General features: G+C 44.2%; 1 protein-coding gene across 1 annotated transcript in view; it reads right to left on the minus strand.

Moving 5' to 3' along the window:
* phlpp2 (PH domain and leucine rich repeat protein phosphatase 2) overlaps window positions 1–12585 on the minus strand; it is a 136391-nt gene that overhangs the window by 68398 nt on the left and 55408 nt on the right. The window contains exon 4 of the mRNA XM_033035629.1: window positions 8006–8196. Coding sequence (XP_032891520.1) covers window positions 8006–8196 — 191 coding nt within the window. The remainder of the gene's footprint in view (window positions 1–8005; window positions 8197–12585) is intronic.

Here is a 12585-nt window from a genome sequence, read left to right on the forward strand (position 1 = left end):
TATCCTTTGTGTAAAAAAGTTGCCCCTCGGGTTCCAGTTAAATCTTTCCTCACTCTCCTTAAACCTATGTCCTCTGGTTCTTGATTCCCCTACTCTGGGTAAAAGACTCTGTACATTTACCCTATTTATTCCTCACGTAATCTTATACGCCTCTATAAAAGCACCCCTCATCTTCCTGAGCTCCAAGGAACAAAGCTTAGGCCCTCAAGTACTGGCAACATCCTCCTAAATCTTCTCTGCACCCTTTCCAGCTTAACAACATCTTTCCTATAACAAGGTGATCAAAACTGAACACAATACACTAAATGTGGCCTCACCAATGCCTTGTACAACTGTAACTTGACCTCCCAACTTCTATACTCAATATGTGTAGGAAGGAACTACAGATGCTAGTTTAAATTGAAGATAGACACAAAAAGCTGGAGTAAATCTGGAGAAAAGGAATAGGTGACGTTTTGGGTCAGGTCTGGAGAAAAGTCTTGACCCAAAACATTACCAATTCCTTTTTTCTGGAGGTGCTGTCAGACCCGCTGAGTTACTCCAATTTTTTGTGTCTATCTTCTTTTGTTAATACTATGACTGATGAAGGACAATGTGCCAAAAGCCTTTTTGACCACCATATCCACCTGTGACACCACTTTCAAGGAACCATGGACCAGCACTCCTAGATTCATCCGCTCTACAATCCTCACTAGAGCCTTGCCATTCACTGTGTACGTCCTGCCCTGGGTAACCTTTCCAAAATACAACACTTCTGTATTAAACTCCATCAACCATTCCTCAGCCCACCTACCCAGCCAATCAAGATCCTGCTGTAATTTGTGACAACCATTTTCACTATCTACAATACCACCCACAGTCTGAAGAAGAGTCTCAACCCAAAAAAAACCCATTCCTTCTCACAAAAGATGCTGCCTGTCCCGCTGAGTTACTCTAGCTTGTTGTGTCTATCTTAGGTTTAAACCAGCCTCTGCAGTTCCTTCTTACATATACACCACCCACTTTAGTATCATCTGCAAACTTACTAATCATATCTTGTACGTTCTCATCCATATCATTGATATAGATGACAAACAGCAATGGGCTCAGCACTGAACCTCGAGGCACACCACGAGTCACAGAACTCCTTAGTAAGAGGTTTCTATTCTAGAGGTCGTGACTTGGAAGTGCTTGAATTTGTCTTGAGTGTTGACACAGAAATTTGCATAACACAGTGTTGCCCAAGGCTAACAAGCAACCTTTAAAACTTTGTCGATGAATTGATATTTAATCTTCCATTGGTGCTCACAAAGAATACAAATCACAGGAAATATTTACTGGGATAAGCAGCAATAAATGAAGTAGACATAAGAAACTGCAGACACAGTAGCACAGCGGTAGAGCTGCTGCCTCACAGCACAAGGGTTCGTATGTTGTCCCTGTGATCGCGTGTGTTTTCTCCCGGTGCTCCGGTTTCCTCCCACTCTCCAAAGATCTACAGGTTAATTGGCTTCTGTAAAATTGTAAATTGTCCCTAATGTGTAGGATTGTGCTAGTATACGGGGTGATCGCTAATTGACGTGGACTCAATGGGCCGAAGGGCCTGTTTCCGTACAGTTTCTCTAAAGTATAAATAAAGTGAGAGGAGCAAGATTTAACTGGAACCTGAGGGGCAATTTTTTTGTTCAGTGTGTGGTGGTACCAAGCTGCTAGTGGAGGGCGTTGAGGCAGGTACTATACTAGTAGGTACTAGATTTAAAATACACTAGGAGAGGTAAAGGGATATGAAAGGTTTAAAGGGATATGAGCCACGCTCACCCAAATCAGACCAGCTTAGATCCACTATGTATTTCCAGCATTTTGATTTAGTTTAATAGTTTAGTTCAGAAATGCAGCACGGAAACAGGCCCTTCGGCCCACCGAGTCCGCACCGACCAGCGATCCCTCCTACACTGACACTAATCCTATACACACTGGGGACAATTTACATTTATACCAAGCCAATTTATCTATAAACCTGTACGTCTTTGGAGCTTCGGAGGAAACCGAAGACCTCAGAGAAAACCCACACAGGTCATGGGGAGAATGTATAAACCCCGTACAGACAGCACCCGTAGTCAGGATCAAACCCAGGTTCCAGGTCTCTGGAGCTATATACCGCTGCGCCACCGTGCCGCCCTGGCTTTAATTTTACATTTCCAGGGAAGGTATGGTCTTCACTATCGCTTTCTTCAAAGGTATCTTAGAACCAAAACTGGCAAATTTATTGACATGAGAATCAATTTAAAAAAAAACAGAAAGTGATTTAAGGTTACAAATTATTCTTGAATCAATTCCAATATGTCCATGATCTTCTGACAATTGTTCCATATTCATTAGTAATGGATAGAAAACCCCCCGCAATTTAACATTAGCCAACAGCTGCTTGTACTTGTGCATTTCAGCAGCCAAAGCATCTGAAGATTTTTACCCCCAATGCAGCGGTGAAAGGGGAAAGGATGCACAGGAATTCAAAACCTCTAGAATGAAGAAATAAAATGCAGATACATATGCCACTGAAAGTAAAGATAGCTTTCCTCTTCGAGTCATAGTTATACAGCACAGAAACTGGCCATTCTTCCCAACTTGCCCATACCAACCATGATGCCCCATCTACACTATCCCACCTGGCTGCATTTGACCCATATCACTCGAAACCTTTCCTATCAATATACCTGTCCAAATGTCTTTTAAATATTGTTACAGTACCTCAACTACCTCCTCTGGCAGGTTGTTCCATACACCCACCATTCTTAGTATGAAAAAGTTGCCCCTCAGATCCTATTAATTTTTTCCCCTCTCGCCTTAAACCTATTCTTGATTCCCTTACTCTGGGTAACAGTTTGTGCATTCACCCTATCAATTCTTCTCATGATCCTCCAAGGAATAAAGTATTAACCTGCTCAACCTCTTCTTATAGTTCAGCTCCTCAAGTCTTGGCAACATCATTGTAAATCTCCTCTGCACTCTTTCCAGCTTAACAACATCCTTCCTATAGCAGGATGACCAAAACTGAACACAATGGAGTAAACCCTTGTTATTATGGACCTCTTTATAATGGATTTTGGTTATAGCGGATGGAGCGTCCCCACAATAATCAGACACCACTGTCTCTTTAAAAACACGGGGCTGCTAGTTATACTACGGAAGCCATTGCAGGACGTAGATTGAAGTAGGCATCCAATTAGCTGAGCAAGAGGCAGAGTAGCAAATAAAAAGGCAAGAGCACCTTTTTAGAGCAACTACATTGAGGCAGAGTGCCGTGTTCATGAAAAGTGCAACTTGAGAGGCTTCGGAGAGATGAGCAGAGGACAAGAGTGCTGACCCATGCAGCTCAGAGCAGAGCAGAGGCAAGCATGAAGTGTAGAAAGGAATTGTTGGATACACATAAAGGAGGCATGCAGGATCACGCAATATGCTGTAGCTGTACGATGTGGGAGCTAGTGAAGCCCATGGAGATTCCCGGTGACCACATCTGCAGCAAGTGTTGGTTAATCGAAGAATGTAAGCTTAAAGTTGACATCCTAGAGTCATCTGGTATTTTTGAGGTGAAGAGTGACAGATCCTTGGTTAGGAAGGGTGTCAAGGGTTATGGAGAGAAGGCAGGAGAACGGAGTTGAAAGGGAAAGAGAGATCATCCATGATTGAATGGCAGGGTAGTCAATGGGCCGAATGGCCTACTGCTGCTCCTATGACATGAACTTCTCAACAATGTAGCAGACAGCCTTTAGTATTTTTAGTTTGCAGTAATAAAAATAATATTTTACCTGTTAAAAAAGATCTTTGTATATGTAACATGCTAGGCAGGTGTCTTTGAAAAGTGAACCGGGGGGGGGGGGGGAGCAGTTGGTCTTAGACTGAGTCATAGAGCATGGAAACAGGCTCATCGAACCAATTTGTCAACGCCGACTTACATGCCACATCTCCACTAGTTCCACCTGCCCGCGCTAGGCCTCTAACCCTAACCTATCCATTATCCAGTTCAAATGTCTCTCAAAGATTACGATTGTACCTGACTCAACTACCTCCTCCTGTAGCTCATTACATACACCTACCACACTTTGTATAAAAACGTTACCCCTCAGGTTCCTAGTAAATCTTTCCCTCCCTCGCCTTTTTAAACCTATGTCCTCTAGTTCTCGAAGCCTCTTCTTTGGGCAAAAGACTCTGTGCATTTGTGAGATTCGTGAGACACAATCTCCCATACAAAATCGTGCTGACTATGTCTAATCAGTCCTTGTTCATCTGGACTATTCCTCTGCAGAGTACTCTAGGGATAGGCTATACATGCACTTGGATGGATTAAGGATAAGGATAAGGGCTGATTAAGGATAGTCAACATGGTTTTGCATGTGGGATGTCATGTCACAAATCTGATTTGAGCTTTATGAGAACGTGACAAAAAAGTTGATGAAGGCAGAGCCGTAGACGCTGTATACGTGGATTTAACAACGTTCCGCATGGTAGGCTACTCTAGAAAGTTAGATCCCATGGAATTCAAGGAGTGATAGCTGAATAGTTAGAAAATTGGCTTCCTGGAAAGCAGCAGAGGGTGATGGTGGAAGGCTGCTTTTCGGACAGGAGACCTGTGACGTGTCAGGGTTTGGTGCTGGGGCCATATCTTTTCCCTCAGAATGCTCACATGTAACTTGCCTACCACAGATGATAGGCTCGTTGCTCTATCATTCCCAGGCTTTTCCTTCAGCCCTTCTTAGAGGTACAGCATTAGTTGGCCACCCTCCAGTCTTCCAGCACCTCATCTGCATTTCATAATATATATATATCCAGGGTTCCTACACTTTCTTCTCCAGCTCCCCTGAATGACCTTTGATATATCTGATCAGGCCTGGAAAATGTATCTATCTTCATATGCCTTAGGATGTTCAGCACCTCCTCGACTATAAGTCTTATATAACTTACCCAATCCGGATAACTTAATCCAAATGTCGGGTGCATGTTGATTATTGTAGAAAGCTCTACAAATGTGTTCACAAAAATGACTAGTCATTGCAATAGGAAAAAGCTGGAAGCAAGATCATATACTCAATTCAAACTCTCAAACCTTACTGGTACCAGTTCTGAAGCTCGGACATCTGATCCCAGAAGGATATGATTTTCACTCTTAAGATTGGGGGGGGGGGGGGGGGGAGACACAGAATCTGTGGAAATATGTAGGGACCATCCCGATAATGTATAAGGTATTCTGCAAGGCTCAAAATAAACCTGCAATGTTGTATGCTGGGCTTCTTTCACTGAAGTTAGAATATCTGGAGAAGATTTGGTGGCAGTTTTCAACTTACAACTCAAATTAGAGCAAACAATGCTGAAGGTTGATCTCTAATAGTTCGTAAATGCAGTGTTTGCATGCGAGAGAGAAAGTAATCAAGTCTTTTGTGGTTGTTTTGCACAGAAATCTAGGATCTAATGCTAAATCAGGTGCCAAAAGTCTGTCTCGTCCATTCCTTCTTTGTGTTTTATAGTATGTGTTAAATATATGTTTGAGTGTTCTTTAGCTTGTTTTATGTGGGGGTGGGGGGGGGGAACTTTTAAAAATCTCTTCAGTGGAAATGCTTTTTTTTCCGTATCGTATCTCCGTTTGCACTGTGTTGCTGGTGTCCTTTGCTGGAGACTGACTTCGGGAGCTCCAAACGCGGGACTTACCATAGTGGAGCTTGCAGGTGAGGCAGCATCTATGGAGCGAAGGAAATAGGCGACGTTTTGGGTCGAGACCCTTCTTCAGACTGATGTGGGGGTGCGGGGAGCGGGAAGAAGAAAGGAAGAGGCGGAGACAGTGGGCTTTGGGAGAGCTTGGAAGGGGAGGGGAAAGAAGGAGAAAGCAGGGACTATCTGAAATTGGAGAAGTCAATGTTCATACCGCTGGGGTATAAACTACTCAAGCTCCTCCAAATTACAGTGGGTCTCACTCTGGCCATGGAGGAGGCCCAGGACAGAAAGGTCAGATTCGGAATGGGAGGGGGAGTTGAAGTGCTGAGCCACCGAGAGAGGGATAGAGGCAGAGAGGAGGGGGGGTGGGGGGGCAGAGAGGGAAGGGGGTAGAGAGGGGGGGGGGGGGCAGAGAGGGGGCCACCACCCCTTCTCCTCCCCCTCTCGACATCCCCCTCCACCCCCTCTCCCCCCAACCCCCCCGTCTCTCTTTCTCTGCCTCAGGGAGGGGGTAGAGAGGGAGGGGGAGGGGGTAGAGGCAGCAGCTACCGAAGTCGTAGAGCAGAAGCTTCTCCATCAGGCGTCGGCCCCAAGCTAGGCTGCGGGCGTCGTTGACCAGAGCGAGGCCTGCAGCGCTCTCTGGACAGTGAAAAAAAGCGGAGGGCCTGCCGTTCGTGGCTTCCGCGAGGGTAAGCGCACTCACCAGCGTGACAGACGATCGGGCGGGGGAGACTGAGAGGAGGTCGTCCCCTGTGACGGGCGCGACGGCGACTTTTCAACTGCGCTTGCAATAACGACCGCCGCCACCATGTTGTTGAACTTGAAGAAGCCCAGCGGAGCGTGCAGCACGACTTGATCACGTGTTCACGGGCTTCAATCCAGAGCCCTGGGGGGGGGGGGGGGGGAGGGCGGCTGGGCCACGTAACTCACAGCTCGATGCTGTGCGAGGAGCAAAGGCATTGTGACGTAATGCAGCAGGCTTCAGCAGTTAGATTTTAAAACCATTTTAGTAAAAAACTCACGAAATAATTAACCAAATTTTCAGATGAGGAGATTTTTGAAATCATGAGGTAAATCTGTCGGTCAGTAGTCTGTCACCGCTCCCTCCGTAACTCCCTGGTCAATTTGTCCCTTCCTACTTAAACCACCCCTCCCCTTGCAACCGCAGGAAATGCTACACTTGTCGCTTTACCTCCCCCCTTGACTCCATCTAAGGACCCAAGCAGTCGTTCCAGGTGCTCCAACCTCATCTATTGCATCCGCTGCTCCAAGTGTCAGCTGCTCTACACCGGTGAGACCAAGCGCAGGCTTGGCAATCGCTTCGCCCAACACCTCCGCTCGGTTTGCAATAACCAACCTGATCTCCTGGTGGCTCAGCACTTCAACTCCCCCTCCCATTCCGAATCCGACCTTTCTGTCCTGGGCCTCCTCCATGGTCAGAGTGAGGCCCACTGAAAATTGGAGGAGCAGCACCTCATATTTCGCTTGGGTAATTTACACCCCAGTGGTATGAACATTGACTTCTCCAATTTCAGATAGTTTCTGCTTCTTTCCCCTCCCCTTCCCAGCTCTCCCACAGCCCACTGCCTCCGCCTCTTCCTTTCTTCTTCCCGCCCCCCCCCCCACCCCCACATCAGTCTGAAGAATGGTCTCGACCCGAAACGCCTATTTCCTTCGCTCCACAGATGCTGCCTCAGCTGCTAAGTTTCTCCAGCATTTTTGTCTACCTTCGATTTTCCAGCATCTGCAGTTCCTTCTTAAACATAGTGGAGCTGGCGATCCCCGTGCCAGGGATCGACTTCAGAGCTCCAACCAATGGAACTTGCGGACTTTAACATCGTGGAGCTCGCGGTCTCTGGTTAGAGACTGACTTAGAGCTCCAAGCTGCAGGAGCTTCGACCGCCCCGACGCGTGAGAATAAGGAGGAAGAAGATTGGACTTTATTGCCTTCCATCACAGTGAGGAATGTGGGGAATCCACCGTGGTGGGTGTTTATGTTAACTTTTATGTAGTTGTGTGTCTTGTTGCTTTTTTTTAGTTTGGCTATATGGTAATTCGAATATCACTACCTTAATTGGTACACATGACAATAAAAGACCTTGAACCTTAAATCTCTCTCACATGCAAACACTGCAGTTATTAACCATGTAAACACAATTTCTGCTGTAATACCATACATAATAATCAATCGCGTCATTTCTCATGTACCATTATTACTATGCTTATTTGTTAAGAACATGGTAGACTAAACCAGCCTTCAGATGTACATACTTTAGAATACCAGCTGCGTCAGAATAGGGTACGGTAAGACATGATTTCTTACCTTGCCTCCTGTGAGAGGAAGTACATGCATTTTTCCCATCTGGCAATCCTTTACTGAAGACACGATTAGACAGGTACCACAAAGAATAACTTGGCGTTCTGACCATTTGTGCAAATGAGTTTTTCCTTTTCGAACACTGAACACACCGGATAGAAGGATTTGATCCAGTTGCTCTATGCTACTTGGCTTTCCTTAAGAGATACAGGAAATAAAAAGAGTCCAAATACCTCTCAGAATTATAGTGAACAACTGTATTGAACATGCAGCACATTACCAGCAGACCGATAAAACAAATAACTCAAAATCTTACACTTAATGGCACATTGATTTCATAGACATATTCCAAGATTAGTTTGTTAGCTTTCATGAAAGAAATCAGAATCCAAATACTTTATGAATTGTAACATGGTCATTACATTCACTAAAAACCTGACAGTCATGGAAGTCTCAAATTAATCATCAGCATCAGTTTTGACCCAGATTAATAATAATCTACCTCTACACATGGAAACTATTATGGTGAATTGGCGAGTCATGATTTCATGCATTCAAAAACTAGGTTGACACTTCAATGCAGTAAAACGCATTAAAAAATCATTCCAATTAAACAAAGTCTCAGTTTAAATTTAGTGATGCAGTACTAATCTACTTTGACAATGTTTAAAATGAACACAGTAATTTAGTAAAACAGAGTTCCTGTGCCAGATTTTAAGTCTCTGCTCAATTTTTATTTAACCTGGACCTGGTGGCCAATTATAACGAATCCCCGTTTAATTTTAAAACAATGATTTCTGACTTCAATTCCTTTTTCTTTTGAAAGCTTTGCACGTGGAAAAGCCCACGTCTATAGGCCTTTACCTAACTGCCTTGACTGTATTGAATCACAGTATTGAATGTATTTCCACAGCATTCTTGGGTAACAAGTTCTAGGATTCAGATCCAATGGAAAAAGTGACATTGTGATTTGGAACAGCAGGTACAAATGTTACTTCTTTTTCGCGCAAGTTACAAGCTTGCCGACAAACTACAGTATATTTTATAGATGGTATAATATTTTAATCACAATATGCTAGTGGTGGCAGGAATGAATGATGCCATTGCAGCAGGCTGCATGCTGAATGATGTCAAATTTATTGGGTAATTTGCATATGCACCATAAAAGGGGTGATTACGCCAGCAGGCGCCTGAATTGTGTCTTCTAGATGGTAAGTCAGAGGCAGGTTACTAGACATGCGGCTCCACCTATGTGGTTGTGCGCTGTTATGTTTTTGGCCATAGTCATATATTTTGGAAGCAGGTCCTTCGGTACAACTTGCCCACTCACACCAACATGATCTAATTAGTCCCACCTACCTACGTTTGACCCATATCCTTCTAAAACGTTCCTATCCATGTACCTGTCCAAATGTTATTTTTAATGTTGGGATAGTACCTGGCTCAACTACCTCCTCTGGCAGTTCTTTCCATATACCCATCATCCATTGTGTACTAAGGTTGCTCCTCAGGGGCCTATTAAATATTTTCCTCCCTCACCGTAAACCTATGTCCTCTGGTTCTTGATTCCAATACTCTTGGTAAAAGACCATACATTTACCCTACCAATTCCTCTCATGGTCATATACACCCCTATAAGGTCTGCTGCAACTCTCAGCTCTTTTAAATCTAGACTGAAGACTTTTCTGTTTGCCGCTGCCTTTCAGTAAACAATACAATTTATTAATTACCTATATTGCACTGTAACTTCTATTCCTGGTTTTATTCTATTTTAAATATTTTATTTGATTGCTTTTAATTTTGTAATTATTTTATCTGAATAATCTAATAATCGTTTTACATCTAAATGTCATTTCATATGTGTTTCTTTCCAATGCTTATAATGTTTTATGTAAAGCACTTTGAATTACATTGTTGTTGAAAGGTGCTATACAAATAAACTTGCCTTGCCTTGCCTTGCCTTGCCTATAAGATAACCCCTCAACCTCCTGCACTCCAAGTCCTAGCCAGCTCAACCACTCCCTATAGTTTAGGCCCTCGGGTCCTGGCAAGATCCTGGTAAATCTTTTGTGCACCCTTTCTAACAACATCTTTCATAACGGTAACCAAAACTCAAAATGTGACCTTCCCAATATCTCTATGCTTATAAAACTCTGATCTTGGATGTGTATTTATTTGTGTGTGTGTTTGTGTGTAATCGCATCTTCGCGAAAAAACGACGCGGTAACATTTTTACATATTCCGGTAGAGGTATTTCCCGTGGAGGCCAAAGTCTACTCATCTGAAAATTTCATGCTTCATTTCTCGAGTTATTACTAAAAATGTTCAAAAATCTGACAAAACTTTGAATTTAAAAATGACTGCCTTTCGCTGATGACGTCACAATGGGTCTGCGTGGTTCTTCCTGGCGCTGCGAGTGACATCATATGAATAATATTAATATAATATCAAGGGGGGGGTGTTAGTGTGTGTGTGGGGGGTGGTTAGTGTGTGTGACGCCGCAGGCCGCCCCTCCTCCCGCAACCGCGCATTGAGGGGATGGGACCCAACGGGTCCCACTTGGTCTAGTATTATATAAAAATAACATGACCTTCCAACTTCCATACTCAATACTCTGACTGATGAGGGCTAATGTGCCGAAAGACTTCTTGACCACCTTATCTACCCATGACGCAACTTCCAAGGAACTATGCACCTGCACTCCTAGATCCCTCTGCTCTACCACACTCCACAGAGCACTGCCATTCATTGTGCAGGTCTTGCCCTGATTTGACTTCCTAAAATACAATATCTCACACTTTTCTGTATCCTCCATTCCTCAGCCCACCTGCCCAACCTATCAAGATCCTACTGCAATTTTTGACAACCATCTTTGCTATCTGCAATACTTCCCAGTTCAGTGTTATCTGCAAATTGTTAATCATGCCTTGTACGTTCTCATCCAAATCATCGATAGAGGTGACAGACAGCAATGGGCCCAGCACTGAACCCTGAGGCACAACACAGGCCCCCAGTCCGAAAAACAACCTCCATTATCACCCTCCTTGCTTCCATGAAGCCAATTTTCTATCCAGTCAGCTACCTCACCTTGGATCCCATTTGTTCTAACCTTCTAGAACAGCCCTCCATGCAAAACCTTGTCAAATGCCTTGCTGAAATCCATGTATACAGCTCTGCCCTCATTAACCTTTTTGGTCACATCTTCAAAACACTCAGATTGATGAAGCACGATCTCCTACAATATACTATGCTAACTATCCCTAATCAGTCTCCAAGTCCATCTAAATGCATGTATATCTTTTCTCTCAGAATACCTAATCACTTTCCGACCACAGATGTTAGAATCACTGGCCTTTAATTCCCAGGCTCTTTCCTGCAGTCCTTCTTGGAGGTACAACATTTTCCACCCTCCAGTCTTCCGGTGACTCACCCAATTTTAATGACGACTCATAAATCTCAGCCAGGACACCTCTAGCAATTTCCTCCCTATCTTCCCAGTGTCCTTGTATCTATCTGATCAGGCCCAGGAGATTTGTCTACCTTCAGGTGCGTTAGGATCTTCAGCACTTCATTGACTGTAATATCGACTGCCCCAAGTTCCCAGGTCCTCATGTCTTTCCCCACAGTAAAAACCGAGGAGAAATACTCATTAAGGACCTTGCCCATCTCCTGTGGCTCCACACAGAGTTGACTGCTTTGTTTCCTGAGGGGCCCTATTCTCTCTCTGGTTACCCTTTGTCCACTAACATATATTTATAAAATCTCTTAGAAGCATCCTTGATATTATCTGCCAGAGCTATGTCCTGACCCCCTTTGCCCTCCTCGTGTCTTTTTATGACGTGCTCCTCAGTTCCCGAAGCTCTGCCAGGGATACACTTGATCCCAGCTGAATATACCTGTCCCATGCCTCCTTCTTATTCTTGACCAGTGCCTCAATTTCTCTCATCATTAAATCTTCCTTACTTCCACTCGCTTTTCCCTTCACTGTAACAGGAACATACAAGTCCTGGGCTCTTGTCAGCACACTTTTAAAAACATCCAGACGTTCCTTTTCCTTCAAACAACCTGCTCCAATCAACTTTAGTGAGTTCCTGTCTAATATCTTCAAAGTTGGCCTTGTCACAATTTAGAATTTTAACTTATGGGGGGGCTCTATCCAGAACTGTCTTAAACCTAATAGAATGGTGGTTGCTGGTCCCTAAAGGCTCATCCACAAACACTTCATCCACTTGTCCCTCCCAATTTGCTAAGACTCGATCCAGCGTTGCCTCTCCCATGTAAGGCCCACTACATATTGCCCGAGGAAGCTTTCCTGAACACATTTGACAAATGCTGCCCCTTCTAAGCATTTTGCACTGTGATATTCAGTCAATATTCGGAAAGTTAAAATCCCCCACTGCGACAACCTCATTAGCCCTGCAGCTGGCTGCAATCCCCTGGTATACTTGCGCTTCTAATTCACGTAGTTTATTTGGGGGCCTGTAGTACACCCCCATGGTGATCATCCCTTTATTTCTCAGCTCCACCCATAAAGCCGAATCATTCCTAACCACTGCCTTGACATCCTCCTTAATCAATAAAGCAAC

This window comes from Amblyraja radiata, chromosome 17 (genome assembly GCF_010909765.2).
Source record: "Amblyraja radiata isolate CabotCenter1 chromosome 17, sAmbRad1.1.pri, whole genome shotgun sequence".
Lineage (NCBI taxonomy): Eukaryota > Metazoa > Chordata > Chondrichthyes > Rajiformes > Rajidae > Amblyraja > Amblyraja radiata.